This window comes from Macaca thibetana, chromosome 14, assembly GCF_024542745.1.
Source record: "Macaca thibetana thibetana isolate TM-01 chromosome 14, ASM2454274v1, whole genome shotgun sequence".
Taxonomy (NCBI): Eukaryota; Metazoa; Chordata; class Mammalia; order Primates; family Cercopithecidae; genus Macaca; species Macaca thibetana.
The window spans coordinates 102,255,196-102,270,328 of NC_065591.1; the positions used below are offsets into that span (position 1 = coordinate 102,255,196).

Here is a 15,133-nt window from a genome sequence, read left to right on the forward strand (position 1 = left end):
AGTGCGCAGAATTCACTTTTGCTCTAACTTGACTCTAAGATGACACAATTTCCCAGTTTTTTCTTTTTTTAACGGCTGGGGGATGGGGGGACACGGAACAGAACACAGTGGTCTAGCTAACTGGTTTCCGCTAGACGTCCTATCTTTTAAAATATTTTGTTTCTGCATGGCAACTCTGGGCGCTAAGAAACCACCCAGCTTACGACGGAACCTAGAGGATAGGTAAAGGTCCCCTGCGCTGGCCCCGCCCCGTGGGACTTGGCGGCGTGGGCGGGAGAGGCGGGGCGGGGCCTCACTTTGCTCGCCAGTGTCTTTATAGGTCACCCGGAAGGCACGCGGGGCCTCGGCGCGCTGCTCCCAGTGGGGCCTCTCCGCCACTCCAGCCCCGCGCCCTTCGCCACGGCCCTCTGGCGTCTGCGCTGCAGCTGCGGCCCCCGCCTCTTTGGAGTCTCTCGCGGCCGCAGCCCGCGGCCTGCGTCGCTTCCGGCAGTTCCGGACCGCGGGCGATGGCTGCCGCTGGGGGCGCCCGGCTGCTGCGCGCCGCTTCTGCGGTACTCGGCGGCCCGGCCGGCCGGTGGCTGCACCACGCTGGGTCCTGCGCTGGAGTCAGCGGCCTGCTGAGGAGCCGGGGGCCGGGCGGGAGAGCCGGGGCGAGCCGGCCGCTGAGCGTGTCGGCGCGGGCGCGGAGCAGGTAGGGCGCCATGTGGGCACGGGCCGGGGTCCCCGGTGGGTGGCGTCTGGCTGGTTGGGCCCAGTCTGGTTCCGCCGCCTTCTACGCGCCGGGCCCACACCCCGGAGGCCTGCCTCTCGCCTAGCTCTTCTGGGGTGCCCTCGCGGCTCCGTTTTGCTGCTCGGTGGCGTCGCTGCCTCCCTTCCGTCGCACCGCAAAGTTCCTTCGCGTATTACCCACTCCTGGCGGGAATCGGGGACTCTGGACGCCCAGCTACCTTTCCCAGCGCCTCCCGTGCCCACAGGAAAGCCGGGACTTTGCTGGTGCTTGTTCTCCGTGTGATTTGTCTGGGATCTGACCTTTGCTCTGCCCGAAACTGACAGTGACCTTCGCGACAGGCTCCGCTGCTGCTGTCCTGGCCTGACACTCCTGCCAGCCGTTTCTTTCCCGGCCTTGCCCTGCTTTGGGAGGACACCTAGGTCCCAGGTCTCTGTCAGGGGGTGTCCAGGTAGAATACACCAAGCCCATAACCTCTGCTGCTCTGTAGGCCCTTTGCTAGTTGCTCAAGTGTTGAAAGCCCCTGCGTTGAAGTAATCCGCCGGGACTTGAAACTTCGCTTTGGCACGGATTGTCTGACGTGCCTAACTTCGTCAGTCCTTAGGAACCCAATTTCCCCATTTGCAAGTTGAAGATAATAACAGTTTAGACCTCCTACGGTTAATTGAAGAATAAATGAGTTAATACAGCGATGCGGGTAGTCTTGTGCCTGGCACATAGGGCTCAGTAAATGCCACTTGGTGGTAGCAGCAGCAGCAGCAGCAGTCTCCTAGCCTCACAATGTTGAGAGGGTTTTGTTTTAAATATTTTAAGAGATGTGAACAATTTCCCCCAAATGTGTTGAAGTTTTAGGTTCTTGGGCATATTTGTTTTTCAAAGACACTCCCTAGATATACTAGAGATAAAATTTAAACATGATTTCTAGCAGCAAGGAGGCTAGAAACATGGTGGCGATTTATATAAAGCAGATCTCTCAACAGCCCTTTGACCCCGTAATGTAGGGTAGCAGGAATAGAGAACTAGAGGGAGAGTATGTTGGATTTATATGCTGCTTTTTCTAGTTTCTTCTTGAGAAGGTCTCTCTGAGAGTAGGGAGTAAGACTTTCAGTCATCTTTTCCTCACTAATCCCGTTATCTAGTGGGTGCTCCATACATTTTTGTTGTGTGAACTTTGGGGGAAATCAGGAAGAAGGCAAGCCAGATTTATTTGTTCCTGTTTCCTCTGCACTTCCCTGCCTTTGATCTGTGTGGGTGCCTTGCTTTCTGTTATACAATGGATGAGTTTTGGACAATTGTGTAAATTGGGACAGATACTGAACATACTTGTGTAACTGGTACAAGGGAATATGAATGTTTTTGTAATAATTGGGAGTTATCTTTCTCAAATTTGTTTTTTTGGATTTGGATATGTCAGGTTGTCTTAAAAGGGAGCACATCTATTTCCTCATAATCCTGCTGCCCTCTTTATTGGCACAATTTCTTTCTTTTTTTGTTTTTTTGAGAGGGAGTCTCGCTCTGTTGCCCAGGCTAGATTGCAGTGGTGCAATCTCGGCTCACTGCAAGCTCCGCCTCCCGGGTTCACGCCATTCTCCTGCCTCAGCCTCCCAAGTAGCTGGGACTACAGGAGCCCGCCACCACGCCCGGCTAATTTTTTGTATTTTTAATAGAGACGGGGTTTCACCGTGTTAGCCAGGATGGTCTTGATCTCCTGACCTCGTGATCCGCCCTCCTTGGCCTCCCAAAGTGCTGGGATTACAGGCGTGAGCCACAGCACCTGGCCTGGCACAATTTCTATTCATGGTCTTATCATTTCTGTTACAGACTTTGGAGCTACAACTGGATTTTCCAGTTCTTACTGTGTTAATGAAACTTGTGCTGTCCAATACAGTAGCTACTAATCACATATGGCTATTGAAGTTTAAGATAATTAAAGGTAAATAAAATTAAAGATTCAATCTCCCAGTTACACTAGCCACATTTCAGGTACTCAGTAGCCACATGTGGCTAGTGGCTGCTGTATTGGACATTGCAGGTATGTGTAGAACATCTTTGTTATGGCACAAAGTTCTTAGGGACAGGCAGAGCAGTTCTAGACACTGTAGTTCTGTGTTTGAAGTTTAACAACTCGATAAGCTATCAGTAATTGAGAGTCAGAAAAACTCCTTTTACTCTAAAATACAGTGACACAATACTTTACATTTTGCAGTGGTTTAGGTAGCAAAGAGCTTTCACGTGTATTATTTCATGTGACTCTTAAGATAATTCTATGAGGTAGGGAGGGTAGGTAAATGGGAATAAAAATTTCATATTAAGTAGCTGGCAAAACTAGGACTAGAACTCAAGAAGTTTTTGTGAATTTAAAATTTTTTTTTTTTTTGAGATGGAGTCTTGCTCTGTGCCCCAGGGTGGAGTGCAGTGGCGCGATCTCGGCTCACTGCAAGCTCTACCCCACCCGGGTTCACACCATTCTCCTGCCTCAGCCTCCTGAGTAGCTGGGACTACAGGCGCCCGCCACCTCGCCCGGCTAATTTTCTTGTATTTTTAGTAGAGACGGGGTTTCACCATGTTAGCCAGGATGGTCTCGATCTCCTGACCTCGTGATCCGCCCGTCTTGGCCTCCCAAAGTGCTGGGATTACAGGCTTGAGCCACCGCGCCCGGCCTTAAAAATTTTTTAAATTTTTATTTATTTTTAAAATTTCAGTAGTTTTTGGGGCTCAGGTGGTGTTTGGTTAATGGGTACATTCTTTAGTGGTGATTTTGGTGTACTCTTCACCTGAGTGCAGTGGTGCCATCATGGCTCACTGCAACCTCTGCCTCCCAGGTTCAAGTGATTCTCGTGCCTCAGCCACCCGAATAGCTGGGATTACAGGCGCGTGCCACCACACTTGGCTAAGTTTTGTAGTTTTAGTATAGATGAGGTTTCACCATGTTGGCCAGCCTGGTCTGGAACCTCTGGCCTCAAGTAATCTGCCTGCCTCAGCCTCCCAAAGTATTGGGATTATAGGTGTGAGTGACCACTCCCGGCATAGTGTCTACATCTTCGGACTCTTAGGTTCCATACTCTTTCAACTGAAGAATTACTTTTTTCTCTCGTTTCCACTTCCTCTCCTATTCTTTGGTAAACCTGTTAATACTCTTACTTGGCAGTTTTTTGTGGGGCTGTTGACTTTTAATGACCAACAGGTTAGACTTCTTAGCAAAAGGGTTTGGTCTTTAAATAAAAGTTATTAATCAGTGTTTGTTGAATTCTACTATGTGTTACATATTTTGCATACATTGTCAGAACTGTAAGATTAATGTTGTCCTGATTTTATAGAAGAGGAGGCTGATGTAAAAGAGATTTTGAATTCCTTTGCTGTAAGCTTAACTCTAGAGTGCTTCAGAAGAACAACAACGCTAAAACCTCTGGCTTTCAGTAGTGTGTATAAATGATGGAATTCTTTCTAATGTACTTCCTGTAGCTTTAGCTACCAGGCATTCATTGATGTCAAATCTCTAGACTTCCCTGCTGGGCTCAGACCCATACCCTTATTTCCATCTGGCTTTTGGACATTCTTATCCGGCTTTTTCATTATTAAATTCAGCAGGTCTAATCTTCAACTTATTTCCGTCTTCCCCAAAGCTCCTTTGTTTCCTGTCTTAAATCTAGGTTAAATGGTACCACCTAATTGCGTGAGCCGGAAATCCCAGTGTTTTTCTTCTTCACTTTTCAATTTAGCTTAAGTAGATGGTGAGTAAAACCTTTCGGTCTACCTCCTGGATGTCTGTTACGTCACTGTGTTCTCCGTCCTTGATTAGTTTATGCTGTTTTGATAACTTCCAAAGTGGTCTCCCTGCCTCTGGGGTATTTTCATTCTCAGTCATTCTACTTTGAAAAAAATTGCAGTTATTCATATTGAAAGTCATGAATAATATGTGGGAATACTAGTTTTAAAGCATTTTTGGCTGTGAAAAGAAGTTGGAGAGCGCAGGCCCTTTTGAGGAACATTCCTGAACACACACACCCTTTTGATGAGTTTTCATGAATAGAATCCTGGTTTTTTTTCCAGTGTTGTAATATTAGGGAGGGCATTATCCAGTGGGGCTTCAGTTGCCTCATTTGTGAAATGGGATCATTGGACTTGGTAACTTTTAAGATAGTGATGGCTCTGAAATTATTTAATTCTGAGTTTTACTTATATTAAAGATTTGTTTGATGGGCTATTGCCATCTATTGGTAGTAGTAAGAATAACAACTCATTATTTTAAGTTGAAGAGAATCTTTTCAAGTGTGAGGTAAAAATTAAAATGACCAATGGTGGAGGAATAAGGATCTAGTTGCTAGTATAATGTCTTCTCAAGTTTTGGAGGGATGTTTGTGAGAAGTGAAGGAAATTTAAGTCAGCTGATAGCTAACCTACTATCTTATAAAACATGTAAGGAGGTATTTATCTTACAGATTCAAACAAATAAAAAACTTTTTCTAGTCCCTTTGATTTGTAAGTATACAATGTGGACTGAAATGAGATGTCAAATACGCAGGAAACTATTAAACAACGTCACTCAGCAATAGTAGTCTATGTAGCACTTGCACAGCAGTTGCTGTGTTGAGAGCAGAATGATTTCCTTTTTTTTTTTTTTTGGAGACAGAGTTTCACTCTGCCACCCAGGCTGGAGCACAGTGGTGTGATCTCAGCTCACTGCAACCTCCGCCTTCCGGGTTCAAGCGATTCTTCTGCCTCAGCCTCCCAAGTAGCTGGGATTACAGGCATGTACCACCACATCTGACTAATTTTTGTATTTTTAGTAGAGATGGGGTTTCACCACATTGGCCAGGCTGGTCTTGAACTTCTGACCTTAGGTGATCCGCCCGCCTTGGCCTCCCAAAGTGCTGGGATTACAGGCATGAGTCACCATGCCCGGCCATGATTGGCTTTTTAAAAGCTCACTACAACCCTGGTCTAGTCTTTTATGGACACATTCATGTTTTTCAGAGTCATGTGACTACGTTTTTACGTGTTTTTTTTGAGACAGGGCCTTGAGCTGTTGGCCAGGTTAGAGTGCAATGGTGTAATCACGGCTCACTACATCCCTGAACTTCTGGGCTCAGGTGATCCACCTCAGCCCCCTGAGTAGCTGGTACTACAGGCAAATACCACCATGCCCTTTATTTTTCACACACCTACAATCATCTCATTTTTATTTTTATTTTTTGTACTATAGGGTCTCTCTATGTTGCTCAGGCCGGTCTCAAACTTCTGGGCTCAAGCAGTCCCCAGCCTCGGCCTCCCCAAGTGCTCCTGTACAGGTGTGAGCCACCACACTTGGCCTTTTCTTTTTAAACAACAGGGTCTTGCTATGTTGCCCAGGCTGGAGTGCAGTGGTGCAGTCATATCCCATTGCAGCCTCCTCCTCCTCCTGGGCTCAAGGGATCCTCCTGTCTCAGCCTCCCAATTAGCTGGGACTACAGATCACATCACCACACCTGGCTAATTATTTTATTTTTTGTGAAGATGGGATCTTGCCTTGTTGCCCAGGCTGGTCTCAAACTCCTGGCCTCAAATGGTCTTCTCACTTCAGCTTCTCAAAGTACTGGGGTTACAGGTGCAAGCTATTGCACTGGCTTGTATGAGAGTAAAATAGAGTTCATGAGTGATAATAATTGCCAAATGTTTTATAACTGTGACTATTAGGGAGACATATACTGAGGCCATTTGACCAGGTAGTCATTGCCATTTCCTGTAAGGTAGTAGAGCTGGGTAGATATAGATGCCTTTGATTTGTGTTGCCTTCTTCCCAAATAAGCTTTGGAAAGAAAAGAAAATACTTTCGGCTAGTCATGGTGGCTCAGGCCTGTAATCTCAGAGTTTTAGGAGGCCAGATTGAGAAGATTGCTTGAGGCCAGGAATTTGAGACCAGCTTGAGTAACATGGTGACACCCTGTCACTACAAAAAATGAAAATAAAAAAATTAGCCAGGCATGGTGTTGGGCACCTGTGTTCCCATCTACTCTGAAGGCCTTATAGGCTTTTAAACCAATTATTTTGAATTATGTTTTGAAATTACTAAAAATACTAAAGGACTGCTTTCTTTTCCAGCTCAGAAGATAAAATAACAGTCCACTTTATAAACCGTGATGGTGAAACATTAACAACCAAAGGAAAAGTTGGTGATTCTCTGCTAGATGTTGTGGTTGAAAATAATCTAGATATTGATGGCTTTGGTGAGTATGAAACGTTTCTTAAAATGCATAAGTGAAACTGTTAGATTTCAAATTTTTGTTTTGTTTTGTTTTTTTAAGAAGTTTAACCTATAGCATGCTAGGTAAAATATTAACATTCGGGATGTGTTAGTGTTATATTCTTGTTTATAAATAATAATAGAGTGACACCGTTGTTCTGTTCTTTGTAGATTTAAATAACTCATGATCAGAAATCTGCTGTGGCCTCATTACCTTACTGTTTATGTATGCGATGCAAAGCTGATGGTACGGAGTAGAGTTAAAAGATACCAGGTTAGAGAGAATAAATGTCCTAGCACAGAGGGGTACTTAAATATCTTGAATGTCAGCTCACCTTCCTAGGAAAGGTAACTTATCCTAGAAAGTGATTTATTTAGAAAGTTTTCATTTTTAGACTTCTGACCATATGCCTTAACTACACGTGCAAAGCCTGTGTTCCTGCAGCTGCCCTTTTACACTTCCTGAGGCATACCCTGTATATCACCTGTCAGTTTTGTTCAAGCACTGTGTGTCTAGATTAGCAGTTCTCAGAGGGTTTCCTTGACCATTAGCATGAGTGTCACCTGGGAAATAGAGATTCTCAGACACTCCTCCCCCACCCGCCACCCCTGCCCTTGCCCCAGACTTACTGAGTCACAAAGTCTGGGATAGGTCCAGCATTGTGTGTTGTAACAGCTGTCTGTGTGATATTGATGCATGTTCAAGTTTGAGAACCACTGGTCTGGAATAAGGTTCGAGGAGTGTATCTGACTCTGCTTCTTTCAAGGCACTGTTCACATTACCTTTAAAGAACCATTTCTAGATCAGAATTAATTTATCTTTCTTCGGTTTTCCCATGATTTATTAAATCTACCTCTCCTTGTTAATGCTTTTAACAGTTTTCCTTTTTAGAGAGAATGGCTATCTCTCTTATTAGATTATTAGTTTTTGAAAGACGGCTCCATGAGGTTACTCAGGTACAGTAGACTTTGTCGAGAGTTGGCACTCAATAATATTTGCTGAGTATCTTTAAAAAATTTTTTTTTGACAGGATCTTGCTCTGTCACCCAGGCTGGAGTGCGGTGGTGTAATCACAGTTCACTGCAGCCTCAACCTCCTGGACTCAAGTGATCCTCCTGACTCTGCCTCCTTAGTAGCTGGGACTACAGGTGCACCATCACACCCGGCTGAATTTTGTAATTTTTGTAGAGACAGGGTTTTGCCACATTGCCCAACCTGGTCCTGAACTCCTGGGCTCAAGAGATCTTCCTGCCTTGGCTTCCCAAAGTGCTGGCATTACAGGCATGAGCCACCATGGATATCCTTGGATATCTAAATCTAATTTTTTTTTTTGCTAGTTTTAAAATAATTATAACAACTAGAATTTGAGTGTATACTACATTCCAGCATATGTTAAATGAAGTAGACTTTTTTTTTTTTTTTAGCTCTCCATTTGATAGTTGAAGAAACTGAGTCTCATGGAAATTAAGTTTCCCTGTTTATACACGCAGGAAGTGAGAGGGCTAAGACTCAAACCTGTCTTGAAGTCAAGATTGGTGTATCTCATTGTGGTTTTGATTGCCGTTTCTCTGGTGATTAGTGATGTGGAACATTTTTCCGTATGTTTGTTGGCTGCTTTTGTGTCTGTGTCTTCTTTTGAGAGGTGTCTGTTCATGTCTTTTTTTTTTTCCCAACTTTTATTTAGATTCAGGGAGTATATATGCAAGTTTGTTAAATGGATGTATCATGTGATGCTGAAGTCTGGGGTATGAATGATCCTGTCACCTAGGCAGTATGCTTAGTAACCAATAGGTAGTTTTCCTCCTTGCCCCTCTCCCTTCCCCCTCTGGTAGTGCCCAGTATCTGCTGTTCCCAACTTTATGTCCATGGGACCCAGTATTTAGCTTGCACTTTTAAGTGAGAACACTTTGCTTTTCTGGGTCTCTATTAATTTACTCAGGATAATGGCCTTGAGCTGTATCCATGTTGCTGGAAAGGACGTAGTTTTGTTTTTTTCTAATGGCTTTGTATTCTGTGATATATATGTACTACATTTTCTTTATCCAATCCACCATGACGGGCACCCAGATTGATTCCATATCTTTGCTATTATGAGTAGTGCTGAGGTAAACATACAAGTGCATGTGTCTTTTGGTAGAATAATTTGTTTTCTCCTGGGTATGTACCCAGTAGTAGGATTGTTTGGTTAAATGGTAGTTCCATTTTTAGTCCTTTGAGAAATCTCCAAACTGCTTTCCGCAGTGGCTTAACTAATTTACATTCCCACCAGCAGTGGCTAAGTGTTTCCTTTTCTTTGTAGCCTTGCCAACATCTATAATTTTTTGACTTTTTAATGATACTCTTTATGACTGGTGCAAGATGGTATCTCATTGTGGTTTTGGTTTGCAGAGTGGAGTATTTCTTCATGTGTCATGTTTGTTGGCCACTTGTTTGTCAACAGTGAGACGAACTCTCACTGTCACCCAGGCTGGAGTGCCGTGGCACAATCTCGGCTCACTACAACCTTCACCTCCCAAGTTCAAGCGATTCTCATGCCTCGGTCTCCCGAGTAGCTGGAATTATAAAGGTGTGCCACCATGCCCAGCTAATTTATATTTTTAGTAGAGACAGAGTTTTGCTGCGTTGGCCAGGCTGGTGTTGAACTCCTGACCTCAAGTGATCCGCCCTCCTTGGCTTCCCAAAGTGCTGGGATTACAGGTGTGAGCCACCATGCTTGACCTCTGCCCACTTTTTAATGAGGTTATTTGTTTTTTGCTTGTTGATCTGTTTAAATTCCCTATAGATTCTGGATATTAGATCTTTGTCGGATGCACAGTTGGTGAATATTTTCTCTCATTCTGTAGGGTGTTTACTTTGCTTTTTTTAGTTTGTTTGTTTTTTGAGACGGAGTCTTGCTCTGTCGCCCAGGCTGGAGTGCAATGATGTAATCTTGGCTCACTGAAACCTCCACCTCCTGGGTTCAAGTGATTCTCCTGCCTCAGCCTCTTGAGTAGCTGGGATTACAGGCGCCCGCCACCATGCCCAGCTAATTTCTGTATTTTTAGCAGAGATAGGGTTTCACCATGTTGGCCAGGCTGGTCTCGAACTCCTGACCTCATGATCTGCCCGCCTTGGCCTCCCAAAGTGCTGGGAATACAGATGTGAGCCGCCATGCCCAGCCCTCTGCCCACTTTTTAATGAGGTTATTTGTTGTTTGCTTGTTGATCTGTTTAAGTTCCCTATAGATTCTGGATATTAGACCTTTGTCTCATGCATAGTTTGTGAATATTTTCTCTCATTTTGTAGGGTGTTTACTTTGTTGACAGTTTCTTTAATGTGTCAAAGCTCTTTAATCAGGTCCCATTTGTCAGTTTTTGTTTTTGTTGGAATTGCTTTTAAGGACTTAGTCATAAATTCTTCGCCAAGGCCAATTTCCAGGAGAGCATTTCTGAGGTTTTCTTCTAGAACTTCTGCAGCTTTAGGTCTTACATTTAAGTCTTTAATCTGTTTTGAGTTAAATTTTGTATATAGTGATAGGGGTCTAGTTTCATTCTTCTGCATATAATAGCCAACTATCCCAGCACCATTTATTGAATAGGGAGTTCTTTCTTCATTGCTTATTTTTGTTGACTTTGTCAAAGATCAGATTTTCTAGATGAATAGCTTTATTTCTCGGTTCTCTATTCTGTTCCTTTGGTCTGTGTCTGGGTTTTCTAGTTTATGTGCATAGGGGTATTGATAATAGTCTCTAGGATCTTTGTATCTTTATGGGATTGGTTGTAATGCCATCTTTGTCATTTCTGATTGAGCTTATTTGGATCATCTCTTTTTTCTTTGTTAATCTAGCTACTGGTCTATCCGTTTCGTTTATTCTTTCAGAAAACCAACCTTTGGTTTCCTTGATCCTTTGTATAGATTTTTGGGTCTCAGTTTTGTTCAGTTCTGCTTTGAGTTTAGTTATTTCTTTTCTTCTGCTAGCTTTGGGGTTTTTGTTTTTCAAGTTCTTCTAGGTTAATGTTGATTGTTATTTGAGAGCTTTCTAACTTCTCAATGTAGGCATTCAGTGCTCTGAACTTCATCTTAACACTGCTTTTGCTGCATCCCAGAGATTTTGGTACTTGTGTCTCTGCTTTTATTTATTTCAAAGAATTTTTTGATTTCTGTTATATGGTGGAGCCACTTTAGCTGGTAGATATATTTCCTGATCTTTGACAGAAGTGGGTCAACCATGCTGTTGTTTGTGTGCATTGGAAGTTGTGGCTGTTATGCCATTGAAAAATTTAAATCTTAGTATCTCATAACAGTGTTAACTAAACTTTCATTTAGTGATGGTGTGGTACTGAAATATATCCCAAATCAATAACATTGGAATGGATGCTAAACATGATCTTACATGGAAAAAGGCTAAACAATCAGCCTGACATTTGGTGCTGTTGATTTGGGAGTAGATACTGTATAGACAAAAGTGCTTAGAAAATAGGATTTTAAAAGGCATTACAGTAGGAATATTTTTAAGCTCACAAAAAAATCACTTGATGTAGGGTAATGGAAAACAATACTGGTGATACGGTCTGGCTGTGTCCACACCCAGATCTCATCTTGAATTCCCATGTGTTGTAGGAGGGACCTGGTGGGAGGTAATTGAATCCTGGGGGCAGGTCTTCCTTATGCTGTTCTTGTCATAGTGAATAAGTCTCCCAAGATCTGACAGTTTTATAGGAGGGAGTTTCCCTGCAGAAGCTCTCTGATTGCCTGCTGCCATCTGTGTAAGATATGACTTGCTTCTCCTCACCTTCTGCCAGTATTGTGAGGCTTCCTCAGCCATGTGGAACTGTAAGTCCATTAAACACTTTTTCCTGTGTAAATTACCCAGTTTCGGATATGTCTTTGTCAGCAGTGTGAAAATGGACTAATTAAACAAATTGGTACCAGGAGTAGGGTGCTGCTGAAAAGATACCCCAAATGTGGAAGCAACCTTGGAACTGGTTAACAGGCAGATGTTGGAAAAGTTTGGAGGGCTCAGGAGAAGAGAGGAAAATATGGGAAAGTTTGGAAATCCCTAGAGACTTGTGGAATGGCTTTGGCCAAAATACTGATAATGATATGGACAATGAAATTCAGGCTGAGGTGGTCTCATGGAGATGAGGAACTTGTTGGTCTCATGGAGATGAGGAACTTGTTGGTCATTGGAGTAAAGGTGACTCTTGCTATGTTTTAGCAAAGAAACTAGTGGCATTTTGCCCCTGCCCTAGAGATTTGTACTTTGAACTTAAGAGATGACTTAGGGTATCTGGCAGAAGAAATTTCTAAGCAGCAAAACATTCAAGAGGTGACTTGGGTGCTGTTAAAAGCATTCAGTTTTAAAAGGAAACAGAGCATTGAAAAAGTTTGGAAAATTTGCAGCCTGACAATGCGATAAAGAAAACCCCATTTTCTGGGGAGAAATTCAAGTCGGCTGCAGAAATTTTGATAAGGAATGAGGAGCTGAATGTTAATCCCTGAGACACTGGGGAAAATGTCTCCAGGGCATGTCAGAGATCTTCATGGCAGCCCCTGCCATCACAGGCCCAGAAGCCTAGGAGGAAAAAGTAGTTTTGTGGGCTGGGCCCAGGGCCCCCTTGCTGTGTACAGCCTGGGGACTTGGTGCCCTGTGTCCCAGCTGTCCCAGCTGTCCCTGCTTTGGCTGAAAGGGCCAATGTAGAGCTAGGGCTGTGGCTTCAGAGAGTGCAAACCTCAAGCCTTGGCAGCTTCCATGTGGTATTGAGCCTGCTAGTGTACAGAAGTCAAGAATTGGGGCTTGGGAACCTCCACCTAGATTTCAGAAGTTGTATAGAAATGCCTGGATGTTCCAGGCAGTAGTTTTTTGCAGGGTCAGGGCTCACACGGAGAACTTCTGCTAGGGCAGTGCAGAAGGGAAATGTGGGGTTGGAGCCCCCACACAGAGTCCCTATTGGGGCATCACCTAGTGGAGCTGTGAGAAGAGGGCCACTGCTCTCCAAACCTCAGAATGGTAGATCCACTGACAGCTTGTATGGTATGCCTGAAAAAGCCACACTCAATGCCAGCCCATGAAAGCAGCCGGGAGGGAGGCTATATCCTGCAAAGCCACAGGGGTGGAGCTGCCCAAGAGTGTGGGAACCCACCTCTAGTATCAGTGTGACCTGGATGTGAGACATGGAGTCAAAGGAGGTCATTTTGGAGCTTTAAGATTTGACTGCCCCACTTTATTTTGGACTTGCATGGGGTCTGTAGCTCCTTTGTTTTGGCCGATTTCTCACATTTGGAATGGCTGTATTTACCCAATACCTGTACCCCCATTGTAGCTAGGAAGTGACTAACCTGCTTTTGATTTTACAGGCTCATAGGCAGGAGGGACTTGCCTTGTCTTGGATGAGACTTTGCACTGTGGACTTTTGAATTAATGCTGAAATGAGTTAAGAGTGTTGGGAAGGCATACTTGGTTTTGAAATGTGTGGACATGAGATTTGGGAGGGACCAGGGGCAGAATAATATGGTCTAGCTCCGTCCCCTCCTACACAAACCTCATCTTGAATTCCCATGTGTTGTGGGAGGGACCCAGTGGGAGGTAATTGAATCTTGGGGGCAGGTCTTTCCCATGCTGTTCTATGATAAGACTCACAATATCTGACAGTTTTATAAGGGGTGGGGGGGTTCCCTGTGTAAGCTCTCTGTTTGCCTGCTGCCATCCATGTAAGATGTGACTTGCTCCTCCTTGCCTTCCGCCAGGATTGTGAGGCTTCCCCAGCCATTGTGGAACTAAGTTCAGTAAACCCTTTTTCCTGTATAAGTTACCCAGTTTCAAGTGTGTCTTTATCAGCAGCGTGAAAATGGACTAATACAACTGGTTATATAGTTGAAGGCACAAAACTGTGGCAGTGTACCTCAGTCTGCAATGACTGATGTTTATGGGTGCTGAAAATTCATCTTTACCCCTGCCTTGCCTCTCTATCTTTTTTTTTTTTTTCTGTAGGAAAATTATCTCAACTGAAGTTTTAAATTATGTGAAGCTTTCAGCACTAGCATCTCTTGTATAAAAAAACATGATTGGATTTAGATTATCTTCCCTCCCCGCCACATCATTTAACATGGCATCTGTTGTTTTTTGATTTTTTAATAATACCCTTTTTTTTTTTTTGAGATGTAGTTTAGCTCTTGTTGCCCAGGCTGGAATGCAATGGCACGATCTCGGCTCATTGAAACCTCTGCCTCCTTGATTCAAGTGATTCTCCTGCCTCAGCCTCCTGAGTAGCTGGGATTACAGGTGTCTACCACCACGTCTACCTAATTTTTAAAATATTTTTAGCAGAGATGGGGTTTCACCATGTTGGCCAGGCTGATTTCGAACTCCTGACCTCAAGTGATCTGCCCGCCTTGGCCTCCCAAAGTGCTAGGATTACAGGTGTGAGCCACTATGCCCGGCCAACAGCTAATACCCTTTCTGACTGGTGTGAGATGATATGTCATTGTGGTTTTGATTTGCATTTCTCTGATGATTAGTGATGTGGAGCAATTTTTTCATGTTTGTTGGCTGCTTGTATGGCTTTTTTTGAGAAGTATCTGTTCATGTCCTTTGCCTATTTTTTAATGAGGTTGTTTTTTGCTTGTTGATTTAAGTTCCCTATAGATTCTGGATATTAGACCTTTGTTAGGTGCATAGTTGGTGAATATTTTCTCCCACTCTGTAGGTTGTCTGTTTACTTTGTTGATAGTTTCTTTTGCTGTCTAGAAGCTCTTTGTTTAATTAGGTCCCACTTACCAATTTTTGCTTTTGTTGGAATTGTTTTTGGGGACTTAGCCAAAAATCCTTTGCCAATCCAATGTCTACAAGAGTATTTCCTTGGTTGTCTTTTTTATAGTTTGAGGTCTTACATTTAAATCTTTGATCCATTTTGGGTTAATTTTTGTATATGGTGAAAGGTAGGGAGTCCAAGTTCAGACTTCTGCATATGTCTAGCCAGACATCCCAGCACCATTATTGAATAGGGAGTCTCTTAAAAAGAGTAAGTGCTGGCCAGGTGTGGTGGCTCATGCCTGTAATCCTGGCACTTTGGGAGGCCAAGGCGGGCAGGTCACTGAGGTCAGGAGTTTGAGACTAGCCTGGCCAACATGGTGAAACCCCATCTCTACTAAAAATACAAAAATTAGCCAGGTGTGGTGGTGCACACCTGTAGTCTCAGCTACCTGG

The 15,133-nt window shown here is 43.8% G+C and overlaps 1 protein-coding gene across 1 annotated transcript in view; it reads left to right on the forward strand.

The window, feature by feature from the left end:
* Positions 1-274: 274 nt before the first annotated feature.
* FDX1 (ferredoxin 1) overlaps positions 275-15,133 on the forward strand; it is a 40,000-nt gene continuing 25,141 nt past the window's right edge. Inside the window, exons 1-2 of the mRNA XM_050757752.1 lie at positions 275-691; positions 6,806-6,930. Of these exons, the coding sequence (XP_050613709.1) occupies positions 507-691; positions 6,806-6,930 (310 nt within the window). The 5' untranslated portion in view covers positions 275-506. The remainder of the gene's footprint in view (positions 692-6,805; positions 6,931-15,133) is intronic.